The sequence below is a fragment of the Macrobrachium nipponense genome, chromosome 22 (genome assembly GCF_015104395.2).
Source record: "Macrobrachium nipponense isolate FS-2020 chromosome 22, ASM1510439v2, whole genome shotgun sequence".
In the NCBI taxonomy this organism is placed as follows: Eukaryota; Metazoa; Arthropoda; class Malacostraca; order Decapoda; family Palaemonidae; genus Macrobrachium; species Macrobrachium nipponense.
The window spans coordinates 11,853,035-11,879,380 of record NC_087213.1 but is presented as its reverse complement, the minus strand read 5'-3'; the positions used below and the strand labels follow the sequence as shown (position 1 = coordinate 11,879,380).

General features: G+C 37.7%; 2 protein-coding genes and 1 long non-coding RNA gene across 3 annotated transcripts in view; 1 reads left to right on the top strand and 2 right to left on the bottom strand.

Annotated features, from left to right (window-relative positions):
* LOC135198493 (uncharacterized) overlaps positions 1-26,346 on the top strand; it is a 73,588-nt gene that overhangs the window by 9,590 nt on the left and 37,652 nt on the right. The gene's annotated exons all lie outside the window — the stretch shown is intronic.
* Positions 3,457-8,891, bottom strand: LOC135198491 (solute carrier family 35 member F6-like). The gene is made up of 5 exons (XM_064226087.1): positions 8,785-8,891; positions 6,502-6,657; positions 5,869-6,023; positions 5,202-5,335; positions 3,457-3,655 (listed from the first exon to the last, which is right to left on the bottom strand). The coding sequence occupies exons 1-5, from the start codon at positions 8,876-8,878 to the stop codon at positions 3,610-3,612; spliced, it is 585 nt and encodes a 194-aa protein (XP_064082157.1). The 5' UTR covers positions 8,879-8,891; the 3' UTR covers positions 3,457-3,609.
* LOC135198492 (uncharacterized) lies at positions 9,675-11,337 on the bottom strand. The gene is made up of 3 exons (XR_010310809.1): positions 11,253-11,337; positions 10,237-10,354; positions 9,675-9,739 (listed from the first exon to the last, which is right to left on the bottom strand). It is a non-coding gene; the product is annotated as an uncharacterized LOC135198492 (long non-coding RNA).

Below are 26,346 nucleotides of genomic sequence, written 5' to 3'. Positions count from 1 at the left end.
GAGATACACATGGCTAAATGCAACTTCTAGTAAGAGAATATGCTGGCATATTGTTCGGTTCAAATAAGCCGCCTATACATACGTATTATATATATATATATATATATATATATATATATATATATATATATATATATGTGTGTGTGTGTGTGTGTGTGTGGTGTGTGTGTGTGTGTGTGTGTGTGTGTCGTGTCAGATGAAAAGAGGGGCAATGATTAATAATATGTTTAAAATGCCAATGTAATGTTAAGTGAAGTCACATATCACTTCTCGCTTGGAGACAGGCTGAACTGTAGAGGCAGCTTACATGAGAAAGGAATTTGAATACGCAAGCAGTTTAACCGAGAGAGGCATGTACGTTCGTTTGTACGGGTGTTACAGGCCTAATAGTCCAAGGCACTTGCAAAAAGTCACATTCCTTTAGGTGAACACTAAGAGGTGTTACACGCGAGTGTCGGGAGAGAACGCCGCATCATAAAGATGGGTCCTATTCCATGGCTAATTTAGAGACGGGAATCTAACCTGACTAATACGATGAACTTTTGACATTTTGGGTATGGGAGAGAATTCTTAGTCAGGAGGGTAGAATGTTAACTTACTGGTTTTCTTTATGGGCAGTTTTAGGCTTTCTGCCATTATGACTTGTTAATCATTTTGTCCTATTTAATAATCAACTGCTTTGGGTAATAGATAGTATATTTTTGTACTTATGAGATCTTAATAGCCTAATGACAAGATTGCAGACAGAGGGCACTACTGACTACAGGTAAGAGTTTCCAGTTTGTGTAGTTTAGTGAACAGAGGGGGGGGGGTAGGAACATATATATATTTATATATATATATATATATATATATATATATATATATATATATATATATATTTATATATATATATATGTGTGTGTGTGTGTGTGTGTATAAACTGTAGGGGAACGGGAGAGTTGGGGAGACATCCACCCTCTTCCTGAAAACCTGTTTGTCCTCCCCGGTTGGGGAAGGGCAAGGTAGGGGAGACAGCAGCACCAGTTTCCAACTTACGTAGCGTGCACCAACAAGCTCGTATATGTACAAATGGTCTCGGTGAAGTTCCACCACCCATCTCGTTTCCTATGCTTTATCTTTTACCAATCTCCAGTCATCTCCAACGTTTTTTCTTAGTTCTCACCCAAGTAGGTTTGGTTCTTCCAATACTCCCGGCTCCCACAGAATCCCAGAGGACATCATCGCGTACTGTTCTCCCAGGGGTTATGCGAAGGACGTGCCCAAGCCATCTCCATCTCCCTTTCATTATTTTAATGGTGAAATAACATAACCTTGTAGCACTCCAGTATATTACTACTTATTCATCTGACGAGATCCCTTCGACATAACTTTTCATCTGCTTCGTTCATTTGGAATTCCAGTTAGTATAAAATATTTCTCTGGAATACCTTAGTATCAAGATTAATGAGACCTGGTGGAGAAATGTCTCTTTTGCTCTCTGCTAAGACCTGTAGGCTTTTCAAGTCCCTAGGCTGATATTTAGAGGAAGAGGGAAACGCCCAAAGATATTGGCGTATACGTAATTCTGTATAAGAAATGCAATAGGTCTTTTATGGGTTGCACTAGCAGAAGGCTTTCCTAAATAGAAATCGATAAAACTCATAAAACATCTGTTATTTTGCATTACTTAAGGTTCTTCGCATTATCCCTTCGGCCTCTGGCTGCAACCTATACTTTCATTCCTTTTACTGTACTTCCGATCATATTCTCTTTCTTCCATCTTACTTCCATCCTCTCGTAACAATTGATTCATATTGCAACTGCGAGGTTTTCCATCCGTTACACCTTTCCAACCATTTCACTGTCAATTTACGTTTCAGCGCTGAATGGCCTTAGTTGCCCCAGTGCTTGGCAGGTATGCCAAAAGTCTATAAATCAGTCAGTCAGAATAAACTGGGACACATTATGAACTAGGTATCTGTGAAAGCACAGGCCCTATCAAAGATCAGAGACACTCGAAACGGCTTCCATTAAGCAGACAAACAACTTGAACCAGTCACGAAGGTCATGGAAACCTGATAAGATCGACCATAGCTTTTGTATTGCGTGTTAAAGGCGACCGCCTCGTATCCTCTAGGCTTGACTGAGACCTAACGTACAGTACTTTTAATTCATTAATTACTTAACATTCGGAAATTCTTTGTATGAATAGAGATACCCGTCTGCCATATTACGCTATTTTTTCCGGTTTCTTTTTTTTTGTTTTTGTTTTTTGCTGTTGTTTTGTTTATATGTGACGGTATTCGCCACGTTATTGTGTGTGTTCATACACACACCCAGACACACACACAAACATATGCATATATATATATATATATATATATATATATATATATATATATATATATATATATTTATATATATATATATATGTTTTCCTTCAGTCCGGATGACAGTAACGTTTCAGGGGCGACATTGGCTGCCTGTATCCTGTAATGAAGACGCAGCAGTCAACACATAAGCCGGATGTCACGTCATATCTTCGGAGTGTTTTGTCTTCTGGCGTCTTCAAAATAACATGTGAACAAATAATAACATCTGTCCCGGTAATAGATTACACACACACACACACACACACACACACACACACACATATATATAATATATATATATATTATAATCTATATATATGAGTATATATATATATATAGATTATATTATTATATATATATAATATATATATATATATTTGTGTGTATAATTTATGTACATCAATATATATTTATATATACTTTATATATGTATATTTAGATATATAATTTTTATATGTATAATATATATGTATATAAATCTGTACATATATTTTTTTCAGAGAGAGAGAGAGAGAGAGAGAGAGAGAGAGAGAGAGAGAGAGAGAGAGAGAACCGCCGAACCCGCAGGGAATTTCCATTAAACAGATTACCCACCGTTAATTGCAGGAACTCTGCTGATCTTTCAATCATTGAGAAATGATCGCATCCATCTTCCCATTTCAATTACGAACGGCATTTATTTTAAAGGAAGAATACAGAAAGGAAACCAGCTTTCACAAAAGTTCGATTCCGGGATATTTGACGAACGTATTTTCTTTCACGTCATAGTATTTATTTATGGGATGTTACTCGTGCCTGGTGAGTGATTTTTGTTGTTTGAATTGTGCGGGTTACTAGGGACCTTCCGTTTGTTGACTTATTTGCTGTGTGTGTGTGTGTGTGTTTTTTTTTTTTTTTCTTCTTGGGCATGTTTACATATCGTCTAGTCGTTTAAGACGTCTTCATCGCACTAGGATTTCATTTGGCCATTTTTATGAAAAGGAATTTCATTATGATTGTTGATATATTGTATTATATCCTGGATTCCAACATAGTTATCTAAAAAAAATAATCGGAACAACATACATTGTAAGGAAGCCTCAAAGAATTATAATGGACGATATTATGCCTCCATTATTCATTCAAAAGATACATAATAATTTACAGAGACAGGGAAGGGGAAGAAATCATTACCGGAACACACAACGGAACAAATATGAGCGTAGGAACTATGACGTCATCAGATCACTTGGTTTTTCTTCTGAGTAATTCTTCTTTAAAAAGGGTCGATCTCTCTTTTCCCAGTCACGTCTTGGTTTGGTCTGAAAAGATAGAGGGACAGATTATTAAACTAGCTAAGTACAACGAGAGAGAGAGAGAGAGAGAGAGAGAGAGAGAGAGAGAGAGAGAGAGGTGTCAGTGCTGAAAACAATGTCATAGAGATCATCAGTCTACCGAGACGCGTTCCAACCAATGTTGCCAACCGTTGGGTAATTACCCTATGCATAGGGTAATTCAGCCTCAAATCTGGGTTTTGTAGGGTAACGGGGTAACGTCACGAAATCTGAGCAATATGTAGTACGGTAATTTCAAGATGCTTGTCTTGTATCTTATTAAAAAGTAACCAATGAACAACAAATTAATATCTTAAGGCCGGGCGTAGGGTAATATGACAGTGAAAGTAGGGTAATTTCAGTGCCTTAGGTAGGGTAAGGAGCCTCTTAGATGGCTGGCAACACTGGTTCCAACATCTCTCTCGTAGGGCTTCTGTGGGGATGGCCAGGGTCATAGTTGTTATTAGGTTAAGCAGGCCTCATACCAGCACCTGTCCTTGATCCACCGGAGAGCCCTTCATTTTCTGGGGTAGGTCAGGAGAGGTTTTATAGGGTAGTCCGAGGTTTATTGGTTTGGGAGAGAGACAAAGACACCCATTCTGCCTTCCTGAAATAACTGAGTTGCTCTCAACACCATAAGCAATAATGCTAGCTTAAGCCCTTTAGATCTCTCGTCATCGAGAATTTATAGAATGGAGAATTTACAGGAATGGTGATTTGAATACTGATAGTGTCGCTTGCTTCTTTTGTACAGCTACACTGGAATTGACGAACGACAGTGGTCCCATTCACAGTATAGGGGACTATGGTGCCATTTACCGGATGTGTGTACCTAAGATGGCACCCAACCTCAGATTTCCGAAGGAACATCCGTCGTTTTAATTTAAGAGGTGTCATGTAAATCAGCTGAATGACCCTCTAAAATCATCCTACGCATTTCTACCATCACCCAGCTTTCCCCACTTACTTATAGACAATCAATGGAAAATTCAGCGATCGAGCTTGTCATCCGTAAATATGCTCTCCTACTTGACCCTCACACCTTCGGGAGCTGCTCGTGCGACCTATAGGCTTCATGGTAGCGTAAGGCCTGTTTAATCTCACAACAACAATGACCCTGACCATCCGACTGCAGAAGCGTATATGAGGAGTGGGGTTAAACACGCCTCCTGGACGGAATATCATAAAATGGCTCCAGATGCACCGAGATAGAGCGGAAGAAAACGAAGCTGCATTTCGAGAAATGAAAATTGAAGGAGAATGGTTTAGAAATGATCTCTTAAGTATTTTACTTGACTGTATTCAAGAAGGTATTTTACCTGGTTATACAAAGTAAAATGTCCGTTTATACCAATCGTTTTCCCTGATGGGGCAGTCCGGAAAAAAAAAGAAAAAAAAAACAAAAAAAAAAATGTCATCGCCACATTCCTGCCCTAAACTACTGCATTATTAAAAGGATAGTTTTTTATCCAATGAAAACAAAAAAGGTCCTCAGTAACTTCCTTGTCCTACGTCTGGCGAAGGGCTTACTTACTCCACGGTGCCACTGAGTATAGGAGCTCCTTCCGGCACTCTGTCAGTAATGTTGATCAGCCTCCTCAAAAATGCATGATGAAGGACGTCGTTATAGAGCATCATTCCGATGACCAGGATCAGGAAACCTATAGGCTGAAAGGAATGACATCAATTTAAATGACTTCATTCGAGACACTCTAGTGACTAGAATAACCCTTCCCGGGACTTGAATTCAACTTATCCGACCTCCAGGGAGATTACAGCAGACATTTTGATCGAATTTTATTTCTTCCTTGTGTTTGTGAATAAATTTTCCACTTTTGCTAACTTAAGACTAATTGCATTCTCATTGCATCGGTAGGTAACTGTTATTATAGATGTTTTAGTAGCAAACAAAATAGTTGTCATTTGCTGTCTCTTCAAGGCAGATTGCTCGTATGTGCAAGTGTGTCTACCCCAGTTGACCAGCCTTTTACTGTACTTCAGTCTCCAAACGTTTCGTTACCTTCCTCCCCTCCCCACTACCCTCTCCCATAACGCCCCTATCCCATACTAGTCTTGCTTGCTTGCTTGCAAAATGTCATGAAAAACAATTACCAGCTAATCAAGAGGAGGCGGAACCAGGGTCTCTAGACCTAAGACTGAACCTCCGGTAGATACGAACAAAAATTAGGCCTAGGTCTCACCTGGAGGTACTGGAACGTCTGCCACTGAACAGCTATGGAGAACAGCCAAATGACCAGCGTCCTGACGGAGTCCAGCACCATCCTGGTCGTGGCAGAAAGCTCCTTCGTGACGCTCACGCCGGCGAAGTTGAAGAAGGCGATGCTGGTAATGTTCACTGAGGGAAAATAAAATGACTATTTTAGACACTTGATGACTTTAGTTGAATGTATTTAATGGAACTGTTAACAAAACTTTATTCATAATTATCTATCTATTTACTACATATTATATATATATACATATACATATACATATAAAACTACTCCCTCTACTTTTTTATCACACTTTCCCCGTACATACAAACACCATAGCCAAATCTCTTTGGTTTTTGGTTTCAGTTCCATTTAAATGTTTTATCCTATTGCGTAGTAAAATGAGAAATCTCTGCTTCTGTAAAACATAAGAAAGGCGTATTCCGTCACGGAGTAAATCTCCAAATCGCAATATTTCATCAAAGATTAACGATAAGGTAAATTGAAATAACACGATTCGACGATATCGCATACTGGATTTGCCCAGGACTCGATTTGCCGAACAGAAAACGGGAATCATGTAAGAGGGGAAACTTATACAAAGCGTTAGGCTGCACTCACGTAGGATGGCGAGTATCAAAAGAGGATTGTTTTTTATCTGAACGAAAGCGTCTGGGGTGTCTTCCAGGACTCCCCTTTCGTTGGAGCTGAACATTCCACCGGGTATGTAGTACATAGGGATCAGGAGTACGGACAAGGTCAAGAAACCGAAGATACCTGAAAAGAAGAAGGAAGGAATATCGGATACGAGAGAAAATATTATTATTATTATAATCTCCAGAATTGATGGGTAAGAATAGTTTCTCCTGACTTCATGTCCCCAAGGGCTTTGTAGTAAAAATAATTGATTTTATTCAAGATTTTAAGCAACCATGAGCTGTATTGCATTGTTTATTTAAATGTCATACAGTTATCCTGGTGTTTACCATATTATTGTTTATATACTGTTATATATATATATATATATATATATATATCTATATATATATATATATATATATATATATATATATATATATATCACATTTGGGGTCCCTTTTAACTTGTTCCGCGTGAAGTTTGATACGTGGAGTTTTAATGCTTATCGGTTATAACATTTTATCTTCACATCCAAATGTCAAGCATAATTATCTGCCGCTATGATAAGCCTCCTACGTAACAACCTAAACCGACCCATTCCAACAAAATGAAAGAACTGTCATTTCTTTTTCCATCAGAACATTTGTGAATATTTCACGCATTCTCTGCTGATTATAAGACTTCGCGAGCATCATTTAACCACGGTAGGCTAGATTGTCCGTCTCAAGCCCTGTCCCAGGCCTGGATACAAAAGGAGGGCATTTGTCAGTCAAACGCCTGGCAAAATAAATTATGAAAAAGATCCGTTCCAGATAGAAGCAGCCAGAAGATGCTCGTTAAAAAACAGCGACCTCGACATTGGGTTAAGATGATGGCGATGGTGATATCGACCTAAAAGCTAAATAGTCACCAAATTCGTCATGTTGGCGTCTTCCGGTGATTCATTCGTCTTCCGCATAAACTTGGCCCGGAGTCTTTGATTCACCGCCATTGTTAAGATGACGCAAAAAGAACCACCTCCTGGCTTCTATTCTCCGGTTGTAGTAGCTTCTTGTTGAGGGTGTTGGGAGGTTATTATTAATATTATATTATTTTATTGTTAACCAAACAAAACTCCTTTCAATTTTCTTCTGAAGATGGAAATAGTCACCCACATGGTTACCGAGTATAACTTGTTTACTTGTGAGTGTGTACATAGTATTTTACTTAAAACTCGAGTACTTTCAGGCCCTAACTGTGGCACTTTCTCAAGAGATGTGAAGGTGATCAGACTGGGTCAAGGCCCAGCCAGTCTTCTCTTGAGTAAAATACTGTGTAAATACTTACAAATTACAAGGAAATAAGTTATGCTCGGTAATTTTGTGGTTTGTTTTCAGTTTCTATTATATTATTATTATTATTATTATATTATTATTATTATTATATTATTAGATTATTATTATTATTATTAGGTAGTAAGGTGAGAACAGAGCCAGGAGAAGGGAAGTATGTATAATGACATACTGATAAATGCCTAAGTTAGTAAAGCTGATAAACAAAATAAGTATGGTAAAGTACAGATAAAAAAATCCCTTGGGAAAAAAATATATTTGTTTTAAATATACTGCAATGCATTAAGGAGCATCAAGAAAATAAAGAAATGGATATAGCAATGCGTTATTAAGCGCATTTCAGTCGTAGCAGTCAACAGATTGATAAATCTTCATGTGTCATTTGAAAGTCCAAATTAAAAAAATTACTTTTTTCAAAAACATATATTAAAAAAAATTACCTACTAGAGCCACTTCTAAGTGCTATGATTTACGTGAGTAAATTTGTGAATTGATTTATGCAGATAAATTCATGAACTGGTTGACGCAAGTAAAATTTATAATTTGACTTATGCAGTTAAGTTTATGAATAGATTTATGCAAGTGAGTGTATGAGTAGGTGGATGAAATTAAATTTATGAACTGGTTTTACGCAAGTAAATGTATTAATTAATTTATGCATTCAAGTTTATGAATCGATTTATGTAAGTAAATTATGAATTGATGTATGCTAGTTTATTTGAATGTTTATTTATGCAAGTTTATGAATTTTTTTATCAAGTAAATTTATGAATTTACTTTATGCAAGTTACTATGAATTGACTTATGTAATTAACTTTATGAATATATTTTTGCAAGTAAATTTATAAATTAATTTATGCAAGTTTATGAACTGGCGTATGCAAGTCGATTTATGAACTGATGTATGCAAGTTCATTTATGAATGGACTCTTACCTTCATAACCGACCACCTGGAGGGGAGGAACATTGTATTTCATTATGAATTTCTCCTCGAGGACCATCTGCAAGGCGGTCACTATCTGCGCCATCACGATCAGCAGATCACCTTCAAATACAAAAATAAAATACATGTTTTTTTTTGTTTTTTTTTTTTTTTATGAAACGGAGGTCCAAAGAAAATATTTTTTATTGAGAAGCGTGTAAATTCCATTAGAAATTCCTTCAGAATGGTGGAAAGGATTTAGATAGATTGTAAAGTTTTCTGAGAACTCGTGTATCCACACATGAAATATTTAATCCACGTTCTTAAAATAAAATTCTAAAAAACGAAGCTATGGTCCGTCTCCACTCCCGAACAACTTGTGAAAAGCCGCATACACTATTTCTAAAATACCTTTTTGACAGACGGAAAAAAAAAAAAACTAGGTTCTCGTGTTAGGTTTGATCAAAAAGCCGTGAGACAAAGGGAAACTGGAAGAAAATCTACAAGCGCCTCAGTGGGGCGTGGTTGGTATGGTCTTGCCCGCCACCTCTGTGCCCGCTAGTTCGAGTCTCAGGCGTTCCATTGAGGGGTCAGAGATGTGTATTTCTGGTGATAGAACTTCACTCTTGACGTGGTTCGGAAGTCACGTCAAGCCGTTGGTCCCGTTGCTGAATAACCACTGGTTCCATGCAACGTAAAAACGCCATTCAAACAATCAAACAGAAAAATCCGCAGAAACCGACTGAGAAAAATAGCCATTTTTTTTATTTGCTTCTCTTGTTTTGAGACTCACTGTGATAATACCGTTGATATCCTGCTGGCTGTTGTCGCTGGAGTTAAGGAAGTCCGAAAGTCCTACGAGGACCAGCCCCAGGATGACGAATCCGATGCCAATCCACCCTGGTAGTACCTCAAACGGCGGTGAGGAACGCCACCGACATCAGGCCGGTGAAGACAATCACGGCTCCTTTTCCAGGGTGAAAATGAGTAACGATGGTGACAAGAAGCATTGGTCTATGATTGATTTAGTAACAGCAGAGATTGGCTTAGGGACGAAACGAGAGGCTGAGACACGGACGTGAGTACTTTAAAAGGTGAGGAAAAGGAGAAATATCAGTGCCTGGGGAAAGGAAAATGAAAGCGAGTTTGTACTAGATAATTGTCGAGATTATGTGATATTAGCTGAAGCCACTGGGAAAATTTGAAAAAGAAAAGACAGAGTGCCAAGTACTTTTCGTTCGTTTTTATTTAACACATCTTCGGGGCACAAAGTATTAAATAAACGAAAAGTACCTGGCACTCTGTCTTTCCTTTTTTAAATTTTCCCAGTGGCTTTAGCTAATAAACAAAATCACGTGCTTACTTTTGTGGTTTCTTTGGTAATATGTATATATACATATATATGTAGATATATATATATACATGTAAATTATGTGTGTGTTTAATAGAGAGACACAGACGTACCTCTGAGCATCTGAAAAGAACTGGCATAAGTGAAGATCAGACCCACGAACATGAGGGATGTTGCTGTCATGTCGCAAACTGCGGGGGCCCAGAATATCCACTTGGGGAACTCCGACGTCTGAAAACGAAGGAAAAGGCTTTCGTATAACCTGTCACGGTAATGCGGATTAGCTTTAAAGGAATAAATATTGTAGAATGGACTTTTAGCATGCAATGTCACCATTGCTTTGAAGAATATTGCATAAAGTATGTCATCATTACTGATTGCAGGCTTATGATTTTCATTAAAAAGAAATTTTCGTAGATACCAAGAGAGAGATAGTCTCTCTCTCTCTCTCTCTCCTCTCTCTCGTCTCTCTCTCTCTCTCTCTCTCTCTCTTTAGATAAAGCCTGCATCACAGACTGATGTTGAGATTGTTTAAAAGTGAATTATCTTTGCCAGCTAAAGATTAAAATATCTCTGAAGTACATCATCCATTCAACTGCTCAGCTGGTGGTCCTAGGTACTGGGATCGAACATGGTTTCCTCTGTTGTGAGATGGACTCGCTACGATTGGACCCCAGTGCAAAATATTTCCAGATTTACGAAGCATTACATTACACCTGCGCATTGGCCTCTCTCACATACACAGCGCCAATTAGCTGTGATCTGGGTGTGTCCTCGTGCTATATGAATTTCTGTGTTTCTTGTTGACCCTTTCTACCACTCCCTGAACTATGTACTGCTTTTTGTCTTTCTTAGGTTCCCAAAAATCTTACATTATCTGTACTAATATCTTAGATTATCATATTACCTTTACTCATCTTTCTTCTCCAGTTCTATCTGAAAAGCTAAAGTGACATTGAACACACCTACTATTATTACAATTATTCCTTTACGACTATATATATTTATACTTATCATCCTTTCATTCTCCTTGTATTTCTGTGTTGATTCCAGGGAATACGTTGGTCTTCCCAAAACAAGTCATGCTTTCCTAGTCACTGTCTCTGCATACATTCCAACTTTTCCTCACCGTTGCTGTGTCCAAAGCCAGTTCCGTCGTATGCAGATTTCGGCGTCGTTTGAGTGCCAGGTTAGCGTAAAAAGTCGCAAGACCTAAAGCAAAATATAACGGTTAGAGTAAAGGATCTACTGAAACAAATATCTTTTGCTTTCCTCTGCGCGGATCGTCCTATTGGAGAAGGAGTCAGATATGGGATCAGTCACACATTTCTTTAATTTTTAATTGAATTAGAATTTTTTTGGAAAAAGGAATATGATAGAACTTCAGAGAATTCATTCAGCAATGTATACATTACACGGATCGGTTGTGAAAAGGGATATGATATAGGCTCAAGCAATCCATTTTTAATGTAGATGTTTTACAGGTAGCTAGCATTAAAGGGGATACTATAGGACTTAACCTTTTATCCTCTAATTTCGTATGACATAGGCTATGAGTCGTCTGCGTGAACCGGAATATACACAAGTGAAAAGTTCACCTTTAGTTACACTAAACATCACTGAAGACAGATAATTAATTAAACTTCAAGATGAGTAAACACTTAGATAATAGCTGCAAGAATTTGAGTGGTAAATGTGGATAAGGGACGTTCGACTGAAACCCGTTATCATAATAGCCAAATTGATATAGGTCATTAAAAAGGTACGGGAAATACGAAAGACGGAAGGGAGTTCCACGTTTTGGAAACGAACGTGTAAACTGAATGACCCGATTAGACTCTTAAAATTCATATATTTACTTGAATAAATCAACTAATAAATTTAGTTGAATAAATCAGTTCATAAATTTACTTGAATAAATCAGTTCATAAACTTTCTTGCGTAAATCAAATCATAAATTTACTTCCACAAATCAATTCATAAATGTAGTATTTGCATAACTCAATTCATAAACTTTCTTACATAAATCTGTTCATAAATAAACTTACATAAATGAATTCATAAACTTTCTTGCATAAATCAATTCGTAAACTTTCTTGCATAAAATCAATTAGTAAATTTACTACCATAAATCAATTGATAAAATTTCTTGCATAAATCAGTTCATAAATTAACTTCCATAAATCAATTCATAAATTTCCTTGCATAAATCCATTCATAAAACTTGCATAAATCAATTCGTAAATTTACTTTCATAAATCAATTCATAAAATTTCTTGCATAAAATCGATTCATAAAGTAATTACATAAATCAATTTCATAAACTTTCGTGCATAAATCAGTTCGTAAGTTTACTTGCATAAATTAGTTCATAAACTTTCTTGCATAAATCAATTCATAAACTGCCGTGCATAAAACAATTCGTATATTTACTTGCACAAATAAGTTCATAAAGTCACTTGCATAACTCATCTCATAAACTTTCTTCCATATATCAGTTCATAAATTAACTTGCATAAATCAAATCATAACTTTACTTGCATAAATCAGTTCATAAATTAGCTAGATCAATGTAACTTCCAGGATTATGCATTATATAAGCTCCACACAACTGGACGAGAAAATAAAACAAAACCCACTGGGTTAATAGAATGACGGGTAGCTAATCTTAAAAGCACGATGTCCGACAACAACAGGAATTTCGGGAGTCGACAAGATGATGTGGCGGACATGATAAGGTAATCAAATTTTGATAGTGAGGCGAAGGTCGCCCGTGAGTTCAGTGATATCCTGACATGATTTTGTCACGGTTCTAATTACATAAGCGTGGAAATGCCAGCATTCGTCGCGTACGTACACATGCTTGGACACAGTTACACGTACATTCAGTCCTTAAATTCTTCACTGTAATAATTTACACATGATAAGCAGTATATTAGGTAATATATATATATATATATATATATATATATATATATATATATATATATATATATATATATATATATATATATATGTGTGTGTGTGTGTGTGTGTGTGTGTATGTGTAGGTGTGTGCGCGCGCGCATGATATATATATATATACAATATATATATATATATATATATATATATATATATATATATATTGTAATATGTGTGAATGCAAAGCATATATATATATATATATATATATATATATATATATATATATATATATATATATATATATATCTTTGTGTATATATGAGAGAGAGAGAGAGAGTGTGTGGCTTCACAGTCTGGAGATCGGTATATTTCTCTCTAGCAAAGGAGCCTGGGTTCGAATCCCAGACGCGGCCTTAACGATACTGACAAATTTCGTTGAAAGGTTACAGTTTGCCCGGGAGGTAGGTTAAGTAAGGGTAGCTAGGTAACCTGCAGGGTTGGTTAGTATAACACGTGGTAGATGGGGCGTGCAGCCCATCCGGAAAATAGGAAAAGAAGAATTTCCTGGCTGCCATCCCTTAGCACATTTTTAAAAGCTAATCTATTAAACACTGAAGCTTTGATTTGGTAAGGCAATCAGATTATTGCAGTTTTTGTTTTAAAAAATACCAGGGGGTAAAAAGGCGTGATCCTACCTCCAGCTTACTCGGGACGCATGCAAGATTTTCCCCTCGTGCATAAATTGAAATAAATGCGCTATACCTTATTAGGAATAATTTGTCTTTATTACTATTTAACATGCACATTACTTTTTTTTACGTTTTTATTCTAATAAATAAATCATAAATATCCTTTGCTAAAATTCCCGTGTCTTTACCTCAACGCGAAACACCTTTTTCAGACCTTTTTTTTTTAGGCCATTTCATAGACCTTTCCTACCCCCACAACAAGAAGAACAGCAACGACCACAAAGTAATATGTAGGCTATCCCCGAGTAAGCGAATACACTAAACAATTAAGTGTCAGGACTACAGGGTCCTCATACCTCTTGTTAGGTAATATCGCCTAACTATCTAACACTCGTTCTTATCGAAGAAGGAGCTAAAAATAAAGATGAAAATGAGCAAATGAATGCATATAAAGTTATAAACCAATCAGCGTCATAAGACCAAAGGGGGAGGGAACTCGGCGATTGTAACTATCAGTCATTTCTCTTTCAACTTGACGATCCTCAGCTGATTGGAAATGATTGTGTCCTTCTCCCCAATTTACAGAGCTATCTTTTGGTACTTGGGGAAATGGCATATCAGTCCCTTCGAACAGGAAGTCGACGGAAAATGTTTTTATCGGTCAAAACCTGACGGAACTCGGAACAAATTTGTTCACAATAACGTCTCCCGGAATCTTGTTTTGATTGACGTCTCTCTCTCTTCTCTCTCTCTCTCTCTCTCTCTCTCTCTCTCTCTCTCTAATATATATATATATATATATATATATATATATATATATATATATATATATATGCTTAGAAAATCTCAGAAGATGCACGTGACTTGATTAAATAAGCGAATACCACAGGAAAATGACAAGCAGAAATCCAAGCGCTTTCGTCTTTACTACAGACATTGTCAAGGAGCGATGTCTTAGTAAAACAAAGACGAAAGCGCTTGAATTTCTACCTATCATTTTCCTGTGGTATTCGCCTATATACTATATATATATATAATATATATATATATATATATATATGACCCCGACCTGGGTCGCGTGGGTTTCTTAAGTTACTGTGGGTCATGCAGAAATCAAACGCTCAGTGATTAATTTAACACCGGTCTTATATTCTAATGAATTTACACAAGGGCCCGAGTGAAATGAACCTAATATCTATAGTACCGGCGGGATTGAGACCGAGCGAGGAACCGGCAGAGGGCACGAGGGGGAAACGGCACGTCCACCCATTTGCTTGACCGACGGCTAACTGCCTTCCGCAAGGGGGAACCTTGGCATTCTCTCTCTTTCCTCTACTCCCCCACAACTCCCGATATATTCCCTCCCGTGTGTGATTGGCTGCGGCACCTCTCCTTAGGCCTATTGACCAATGGGTGCCAATGTAGGTGACGCTAAAGAAACCAACGAACTTTTGGGGGGATGTTTGGGGGGAGGTGACGCTTTCTTCATCTGAGAGAGAATGACCGTTAACGACCTCATGGCGTCTTGTAAGATGTTCCGATATTCTAGGGAAGTTGTTTATAAGCCCTCTAGAATGGCTTATCACTCCCTCCCCAAACTCCTTTGCGTCCTCGCAAAGCTATAGTTTTCGCCTTGTCCCATCTCGAGTCTCTTTCCTCAATGTACTGATTTATCTAAATTCAAATTAACTATCTTAAAGGGGGCCATTTGACGTGTGTACAAACTAAAGGTTACAAGTAAATTGAACACGTCTTACAACAACATAAGATCTTTATAAAAAAAAAAATTAAGAACAATCACTCTTTCCTGGAACAGATCAAAACCAAAAAAAAAGAAATCATTCAATAAGTTCAGGTTCATAATCAAAACAAAATGGTGAAAACAAAAAGACAGAAAATTTCACACATTCAGCCACTGCCCTTGGTAATCACGACACATGGCATCCATTTTTAATGACATTGTATCACGTTAATCTATTAACTTTCTTCAAAATAACAAAAACATAATTTAAACATACACAACAAAAATAATGCAATGGAGTTTCACGAAAATAAAAGAATCCTCTTGAAACAATAATTTACATTTAGACAACCACATAAGAAACATAAAAATAAAAACTAAAGAACCATAGAAATAAATATAAAAGAAACATATAAAAATAAATATGGAAATTCAGGCACAAACAACAAAAATTTCATCATCTGTGAAAATCAAAAAAAGCTTTACAAGCATTAGTGTAATTTATGAAAGATAAAATAGGATGGAATCGGTGTTGCGACAAATTTAACACAAATAAAAAACGATAGATCAAAATAATAAAATAACGTACATAAGCAACATAACCACATCAAAACAAAATTACACATAAGAATATGATCCACAGGTAATAACATTTGTTCTGAAAATAATTTGGACAAGTTATATCAACATAAATTCGTGACACATGACAATCTGATCGAGACAACAAGAAATAAAATTAAAAAAAAATAACACTGGCATGATTCTGGATCCTAGGCAAAGACGTGGGTTGGCATTTACAAACTCTGTTCACTGACCCCTTTCATTTACTTTGCAACAGCATTTACTTATGACATAGGCTCGGGAGCTCGGTCTTGTGCTCTCGGCCGGGCGCCCACTTGCGCCCTGGTGTTTTTCCACTGGCTCGCCTCCCAGGTACCCGGCCAACCTCGGGTATGGGATACTGATTGGTTGGTGTGGTACACCAAGCGCCTTGACGTATACTGTGTGCGACAGGTGTTTCTCGCTTTGTGCTTCTAGTACATTTAAGTGGAATAAGCCAGTATTTCGATTAATTTCTTTCACATGATATGATCTCCAACAGGCAGGTTTTATCCACCATCCTATCCATGGGTGGGAGCGTATATACGCATCCACGAACACAATAATACTTGTATTACCCTGGCGCCGCAGGGAGTGGTCTCACCACATTTAATGCTCACGATAGAATTTAACAAGTACGACACCGAGTGCTCTGACAAGGGACTTTTCTATGCCAGTATGCCTGGCGTAAGGATTTACATAAATAAAATGGATGGCTCTTTCAATAAAAAAAATACTTAACAGGTTGCTTTTCCATCGTATTAAACACACGATAGTTACTTACAAAATCTAGTTAGTCTCAAAGCATGCCAACCCAAAAGAAATGTTCACGGCTCTTCTAAAAGATCTTTCTATGCCTACATGCCCAGCATAAGGGCTAACATGAATCATGTGTTATGGCTCTCTCTACTAAGGCTCGAGGAAGTAACGACTGGGCTCGGATATCAGTGGCCCTTTTTTCCCTATTTACTTAACATGACGTCTTTCACAATGAAAAACACGTTTTTGTTTATACATGCACAAAATTCGGGAACTCGTTACTCTCACCTCACCACACAAGCCTTAATCTGACTAATCCAAGCTTTAGACACCTGACTTTCAACCAATTCTCGCACACTCCAACCACAAAAATCAACCACACTTTCATTCTCCGGGCATTTATTCTGGAATCCCCCAGACGGAGTTCCACCTGCATTTAACCAGCTACCGCCTCGGGTACTCCCATTCATCTGAAGATGCCTTGCGAGATTCTCCCGCTTTCTTTCTGCGCGTCGCGCTTACGTTTGATTGACTGTCATTGTTCGGTACCGTCGCGACGTTGCTGGCATATGCCTGCAGTTGCCTGTGCCACCAAACGTCACGAGGTTTCTTTTGTCGCTCCTCCCCGCGCTCTGTAGCAGGAGTTGTTACTCTTATGATGTTCCTGGAGAGAGCATCCGCCATCCTATTACCTTACCCTGGGACATATTCAATTTTACGATGTCAAACTCTAAAATTCGCTCGATCCATCGAGCTTGGCGATTTGTAATCTCGCTCTTCTTCACGACATGTTTAATGGTTGATGATCTGTGAAAATCTTTATTTTGTGTCCCAGCAAAAAATAACGGTGTCTCTCCAGCAACCATAAGACCGCCAAAGCCTCTCGATCGAAGGTACTATAATTATTCTCTGCCCTTTTTTTAATGCTCGTGATGCAAAACAAAACTGGCCTTTCATTACCTCATCGTCAATCTGGGAGATTACTCATCCTATCGCAATATCACTTGCGACTGTGGTCACAAAAAAAGGACGATCGTACCTCGGATAAGCCAAGAGTTCGTCGCTCATTAGGGCATCTTTTAATTTCTGAAAAGCTTCTTCCGCTTTCTCACCCCATTGGAAATAGGTTGCCCTTCTTAATGCATCTAACGGTCTCGCTATCTGTCCAAAATTTCTAATGAACTTCCGATAGTAATTTGCGAGTCCGAAGAAGCTGGCTACATCTTTCGCATGTTTTGGTCGTGGAAATTCTTTAATTGCTATAACCTTATTGGCACAAGGCTTAAGGCCTTCGGAAGTTACTAGGTGCCCCAAAAATTCTACTTCGGCCTGGAAAAACTTACATTTTTCTAAATTTATTTTCATCAGGTTAGATTTAAGCTCCTCTACAATGGCTCCAATTACAATGATATCGTCTAAATATACAAAAACTCCAATGCTAATTATAGAGGCTAAAACGCGTATCATTACTCGTGAAAAATGAGCTTTAACATTTTTAAATCCAAAGGGAAGGAAATTATATTCATTTAGCCGATTATTTGCTATAAAGGCCGTTTTCTCTTTACTTTCCTCATCAAAGCAAGCCTGACTTGAGATCCAATGTGGCGAAAAACTTACTCTCCTTTACTTTAAGCAAAAGCACTCCGATCGAGGGCAATGGATAGGCATTATCCTTGGTAATGGCATTAGCTTCTGTATTATTACTTAACTAAAATTATCATTATTATATTTTATTTTATTTATTTATTTATTTTTTTTTTATTTATTCATTTATTTACTTTTCCATTTTTTTTTTATTATTTTTCTTTCTCTCTTTACCTAACCCGGGGCATTGACCAGTGATCTTAAATGGACTCGTATCATTAGTACTTGAAAAGAATAACAATCTGGTTTAACTACGAGAATCTCAAAGAGGTCAACACCCAGGTAACTACTACTAATAACAATAAATTTAACATTAAACACTATTGGTGTGGTCGGGTCTGACAACCACTTTGGCTATTGAGGAGAGGCTCTAGGGGGGGCGGGTTTGGTCTCCTACCCTCAAGGTGGAGGACTTGAAAACCGACAATAAAAATGAACAAAATAAAAGAAAATCCATCTACAGTTTCCACAAAACATTAAGCAAGCAATATCAGTGAATTGGTTACTACTCATTGACTCTAATAAGAACAATTCGTAATTAAATTACTCAAACTGCAATCACAGATAAATCACAAAAGGGTTCAGTTACCACAAATCTGATTAAAAAAAAAAGAAATCGACATATCACTAGTTGATTGTTTACGTTATTCCTGATAAAACAAAAACAAAATTTCTCAGACAAATTACTTGAATAACTTAAAAATTCGAATCAAAAGGACATATTCTAATAACACATAACAGACAATAAACTAATCACAAAGCCTTTTGATAATATAATATTTACAAAAAAAACTTTAAACTACAGTGAATAAAACAAAACCAAAGAAACTTGTTTCATTGCGGGTTGCCCACATTTTCATACCTATACTGTTTAAATTCTTCACAAAGACCCCCACTGACAATTATTCACGCTGGTCAGTAATTACTCTCCTCGTGTCCCTTGTGCCAAGGAAGGATCCCAGCTGACCCTCCTTCCTCCCTCCACGTCGCCGTCCCCTTCCTCTTGAGGGGAGGGGAGGAGTGTCTTGCTACACTCCCTTGCTGTCGTCAGCCGCCATCCGACGGCTGTCAGCTTTTCTTACTTCTAACAGCTTGGTCTATACCAGACGAAGCTTACAGCTCACACTCCCCCATCCATCCTGAAGGTGAATACCGTTCTCCTCAACGTCTAGAGGGGCATAGGGGAAGGAGGAAAGTGCCCATCTCCTTCCGACCCATTCCCGCTCTTGAGGGGGGTGTGCTGTCCTGTAGGGGGAGTCCCCTACTCCGACAGTCTCACTCTGCTACTCTTCGGGGGGGAGAACTGGTATCCTCCCGCTGCCAACAGGGTTTCTCCTGTCTCTTGGGCGCACACAGCTGACTCCAGGCACTCTTCTTTCCCTTTGGCGGGAAAGACTTTTGGCGGGCGCTCATTGCTGTCCGCCATCTTTTGCTCCGTTCTTTGTCATCGCCGATGGTCTGCGAAGGCACTGCTGATCACTGTGCTGACGATCACCTCCTTCCACTTGCTATCGTAACCAGCGTCTGGCTGGTTTTTTATTTGGGGAGTGCAAATCTTCACTCCAATCATACGACACTCGTCCACCTTTCTGTCTTTCCCTCGCTTATACACTGCATACAGTTTTTCTAGTCTGTTGACCGTTTTATGCACAGCTCGTGTGTGCGTGTATTTGCCCGTTTCACGATTTCTCGCGCTCGTATTGCAATATCGCACGCCGACTTTCTTCGCTATCGACCGCTCGTTACTTTGACATTTAGTTACGTGAAGGCAAGCTCGAATTTGCTTAACGTATCACTTCAACGTCGGCCCTTTTTGTGTTGTTGTTTCATGTGACCGCTCCGTCGTGTATTTTCCGATCATAAAGACACTGAACAATTTGTCACCGAATCCGCGCCTCGAAAGACCCACAGATCGCTATATTTACTGTTAATTAGCGCTTCGCAGCGAACACCCCACACCTGACACCAAAATTATGACCCCGACCTGGGTCGCGTGGGATTCTTAAGTTACTGTGGGTCATGCAGAAATCAAACGCTCAGTGATTAATTTAACACCGGTCTTATATTCTAATGACAATTTACACAAGGGCCCGAGTGAAATGAACCTAATATCTATAGTACCGGCGGGATTGAGACCGAGCGAGGAACCGGCAGAGGGCACGAGGGGGAAAGGGGCGGCACGTCCACCCATTTGCTTGACCGACGGCTAACTGCCTTCCGCAAGGGGGAACCTTGGCATTCTCTCTCTTTCCTCTACTCCCCCACAACTCCCGATATATTCCCTCCCGTGTGTGATTGGCTGCGGCACCTCTCCTTAGGCCTATTGACCAATGATTGCCAATGTAGGTGACGCTAAACAAACAACGAACTTTTGGGGGGGATGTTTGGGGGGAGGTGACGCTTTCTTCATCTGAGAGAGAATGACCGTTAACGACCTCATGGCGTCTTGTAAGATGTTCCGATATTCTAGGGAAGTTGTTTATAAGCCCTCTAGAATGGCTTATATATATATATATATATATATATATATATATACATATATATATATATATATATATATTATATATATATATATATATATATATATATATATATATATATATGAACACATGGGGACGAGTTTCGTAGAAATATACACATAACCAATCTGAAATCGTGCATTGATAATGCCTCATTACTTGTACGCGATAAAGCCCGAAAGCTATTTAATCGCTGTGGTAAGGTGTCCTTATCGAGTTCCTTATCTGAAAGAGAATGAATCTCGTATTTTAATCATGAGACTAATTAGGAAAAAAACCGAATAGTTATCGTCTATCTGTAATGGACAATAATCACACCGGATTTGTGATGTAAGAGATTTTTTCTGATAAATCGTGAAAAACAACTGAAACTCACGAAACCCAGAAATTTAATTATTATTCGTCATTTTCGTTTGATCCTGTACAGTATTAATATAATGTTAATTTTACTAAATTCCATAATTCATGCTCAGTTTGTTTATATATGTATAGGCTACAATGCAACTTTCATTCATCGTTAATGTGAAAGTTGAAAATACAATATATATTTTAATTTTCTTACATGTTAAAACTCGATACATTGTATTCACTAAAGGTGTAAATAGGTTTAATTCACGGTAATTTCATTCACCAAGAAAATATATGTTAATCGCAATATATTATATTTCGACCAGAATCATTCGAGCCTGGCTTTCGATAAATATATTCGCTGCTGCTCCTGCTGAAGATATATATATATATATATATATATATATATAGATATATTATATATATATATATATATATAATCGCTATGTAATTCATTCACCAACAAATAAATATAAATCGCTGTATATATTTCATCTAACAAGGAATGATAAAGCTTTAAATAACTAAACATTATTATAATCACCACTTACTACTCTAGCACGGTCCCAAAAAATAACAAAAACTGAATAGATATCGAATCTTTGGCCAAGAGAATGTGCTGATAACAGACGATGATAACGATATTTAAAGTAAATAATAGTTCGTACTAGTAACTCATGTTATAGTTGGTATGCTGTAGAAATTTGGCGCAAGTTATGCATGCAAGTCATTTGCCCTTCCAGGTGTCCCCCTGTATATACATACACCAACGCACCCATTTGCTATTATATGCTACCGCACAGAATGAGTTAAAGGAAGAGCTATACCTACAGAGTCATTGACAGATGGCGCCATGTTCTGATAACCCATACAGCAAGGGAGCCGTTTCAAAGGAAGGCAAATCTAATACTTCTATTACCACCACCGTTTTCCTGCTAAACTGCGCAGATAAAGAGTGATAGTAGCATGCATCTACTGTTCACAGATTTGCCCAAAGAGGAAATTGAAAATAGGAAAGAAAATTTTTCAAAAGCATATGGTATCGTAGAGAAAATATACTTGAAATACCTCGTATAATGGCAAAATAAACGAGCAAGGGAGCCGTTTCAAAGGCGAATTTCGACTACTACTATGAGCGGAACATTGGTGGCGACATGAAGTCTTTCGTGTTCGATCATTCATTGTCATGTACAAACGCAAACACTTTGACCGGCTTCAATTTTTGTGCTGCCAGATACGTATACAAAACTAATTAACATTACTGTGATTTTGCCACCAATTTGGCTGCTTGCTGCAAAATTTAGAGGCGGGAAAGGTTGCCGAGGGCAAACACTTTCGTGATAACCTGCTCAAATGACGCGAGAAATGAAAGAGAACTGAAGCGGCAGGTTGAATCAGCTGTGGAAGGGTCCCAGAGACACACACACACAAAAAAAATCCTTTTGAATGTTTGTTTCTTTTGTTTACTTTCCCAAAAACACATTATGCTTATATTTATTTTGATTATTACTTTGGTTGCCGTCGGCTGTCATATGGTACTCATATATGTGTGTATGTATATACATATAGATATGCATATATACATACATACATACATACATACATATATATATATATGTGTGTGTGTGTGTGTGTGTGTGTGTGTGTGTGTGCGTGTGTGAGCGTGTGTAATATAAACCACAAATATCGTCAAGTTTCATATTCGCCATAACTGAGGTATAATTTACACATGTGTGTTACTTCGCTCATTTATTTTCAATGATCACATGTAGGTACCTCGTTCTATATGAATGTTGGATGTGAATAATAACAATAATAATAAATCAAACCATTCTTTCGCCTCGCTCCTGTAATAATTGTGTAAACATACCGGAGTCTCTAAGGCTAACTCAGTTGGCTGTATATGAATGGGTGGATGAATCTACGAAGTTAGAATGAATTACTGGAGGGCGGAGACTGGCAAGAGACTAGGGATAACTGCGCTATTTTTGTCCTGAGTTTCAGGTAGCTGGCGAGACGAACTGCCTGACATTGAAGAATATATATATTATATATATATATATATATATATCTATATATATATATATATATATATACATACATATATATATATATCATATATAGACCGTATATACATATATATCTTATATAATATATATATATATAATATATATATATATATATATATATATATATATATATATATATATATATATATCCGTTACTGGAAAGTCAAAAGCAAATGTCTGTATATGCACTCGGTTATATTCGCAAAGTCATCTTTATTTAGCAGAGGGGGAGAGTATCAAGTTCAGTATTTTCATGATTTCATAGGAATATGAGAGACATATTGACATATTATAAGATTAGATTTAGATGTTCAAACTGCAGTCATCCAGGAAGAGCATTTTGAGAATTCCAGATTATTCGGTAGAGGTCAAATACAGGCGCGCCTCCCCCCCCCCATCCACCACCCCCCCCCCCCTTCTCTCTATCGGGATGTAGCGAATCCTATGAACATACTGGTAAATAAGATAATGTTTATCAGCCCTGGATAAGAAGAATACGTGATTGACACACACACACACACTCTCAGGTCTGTGTCGGGAGGGAGATAGAGATGGGGAGAGATAGAGAGCTAGAGAGAGTGAGATCGAGAATAGGATTTCCTGACCGGCTTCATATAGTATATCTATTTTGCTTGGCCACACGGCCTTATCATCAGTGATAATAAGATACCATTTGGCTTTGTCACTGTTTTCCTAGGCTAGTCGTGTTCTTTATGGACTTTTTTTTATCGATGTTATCGATGGATACATAAGAAACACGAGGGATTATTTTGTAGTATGTGTGGATTGTACTAATGTTGCTCCTCGAGAAATATTTTCAAGGTTCTTTTTTTTTTAGCACACTGAATTACAGTTAAGTAATATTGTCTGATTTTTCCGTGGATGGGAATGTTTTTGTGATGTCATGTCATACTGACTAATACCTGAAATCATCACTGCCTCAGTGGCACAATGGAATGTGCTTGCAAAATAAAACAAAGTAAAAAATGCGTCGAAGTTTCTTCGGCGGAATAGAGTTTTCTGTACAGTGTATGATGCTGTATGAAACTCTCAGCCTTGCCCTATGAAACATTCAGCCACGGCCCGGTGGTGGCCTGGGTTGTTGGTACCTTTAACGGTGCCAGACGCACGATCACTGCAAACTTTAACCTTGGATAAAATCAAAACTACTAAGGCTAGAGGGCTGCTATTTGATGATTGGAGGGTGGATGATCAGTTTGTAGCCCTCTAGCCTCATTAGTTTCCAAGATTTGAGGGCGGAGAGAAAAAGTGCTGATGGACAGACAAACTTTAACCTTATTAATAGTTTTCTTTTACAGAAAACTAAAAATGACAGATTGATTTTACCGGTACGCTAAATCTGCAGTAGAGATTTTGTCTCCATGGTCACCTTGATGGTTAAGAATAATAAAAAAAAAAACCACCGTCTAACACCAAATTGAATGGATAAATATGAGACAAGAGCTTTAGAGCTTCGCTGAGGTCGTCTTCAGCCCTTTGTGATCGTGAGCAACATGACAGTTAAAAGTTTAGAAACTCTGCTTTAGGTAGAAGTTAGTAGCATTCGAGACAGCAACAGGGAGTATCTGCTTAACTGTCAAAAGTAAGAAGTTGCAGAAACTGGCGAAAAAAAATGTGAGCGTAACTGAACGACTTGGATGCAGGTTTGTACAATGAAAGTCACAGGTGCAATATGTAATATCGGGACGATGAGGGCATGCTATTGCTACTTGGCAAAGGCAGAGAGAAGCTGCAAAGACTGGTGAGAGGGAGGCAGCTGGAAATATAGTGACGATTGACATCTATTCGAAACTCGTGGTAACTGACACCATTTGTACTCACAAAGCATTTTCTCCGATGAACATGGTATCGGCCTGGAAAAACGGATGGGAAAATTCCACAACGTTTCCGAAAGAATTCTTGGATTTGATCTTATCCGCCCATCTGGAAAATGATATGATCTTTTAAACTTACACTTTAACGTTCTGCATGTTTGTACATGGCGCATGAGGAATAGGAGTGAGAAGGATATGGGAGCAAAGTTGGATAGTAAATATTCATTAGAGATTGATTGCTAGGATGTCTTCAAGGATTCTAACTTTTTTTTTCTGCCTTATAGACAACAGACTTGACATTACATCGATCCGTTATCCTCAATAAACCAGAGATTGGATAAAGAATAGTTACAATTAAGAATTACTGAGTAATGCGCTTCGCTGAAACAAATGACTCGCGAGCACATGGAAGCAAGAAGCTGAATACTAATAACACGACTGTTTTATAACTCTTGACATAGGACTCAAACTCTTGGGGGCCTATCTTCACCCACCCACACAAAAAAATATGAGACCTAATCCTCTCATATTTTTTGTTTAAATATGAAAATCACATTCACGAAAATATTAAGCCTATAGTTCTCTAATATATTTTATTTTTAAATATGATGATGCCCTCACGAAAATATTAGGTCTAATCCTCTAATATCTTTTTATTGAAGTATAATCACCCCCACGGAAATATTAGGCCTAAATATCTAATATTTTTACATTAAATATAATAGTCTCCTCTCGAGAATATTAGGCCTAAATCTCTAATATTTTTTACATTTAAATCTAATAGTCCCTCTCGAAAATATTAGTCCTAAATCTCTAATATTTTTCTTTAAATAGAATGGTTCACCCTCACGAAAAATATTAGGCCTAATCCTCTGATAATTTTATTACTTAAATATAATAGTCACAAAGTTCCCGAAATGAAGCTGGAACTCACTTGGGACAGACAAAAGTGTTAATGGATCCGGTGATCACCATCACCAGAGCCAAGACGAATTGCTTCTTCGTCCAGCCCATTCTTCTTCTTCTTCTTCCTTTTCTTCCTCTGTAAACTGGTTAAGACAAAACTAGAATTTGTTGTCTTCACCGCTTTCCGATATCCAGCTGACACCTGT

What these genes read in the sequence shown, in the direction of transcription:
- LOC135198491 (XM_064226087.1), bottom strand. Translation starts at nt 8,878, where the DNA reads ATGGCGCAGATAGTGACCGCCTTGCAGATGGTCCTCGAGGAGAAATTC. An exon ending in CCAGGTGGTCGGTTATGAAG is followed by an intron (nt 6,658 to 8,784) that starts GTAAGAGTCCAT and finishes TCTTCTTTTCAG; the next exon opens with GTATCTTCGGTTTCTTGACC. An exon ending in ATACTCAGTGGCACCGTGGA is followed by an intron (nt 3,656 to 5,201) that starts GTAAGTAAGCCC and finishes CTATCTTTTCAG; the next exon opens with ACCAAACCAAGACGTGACTG.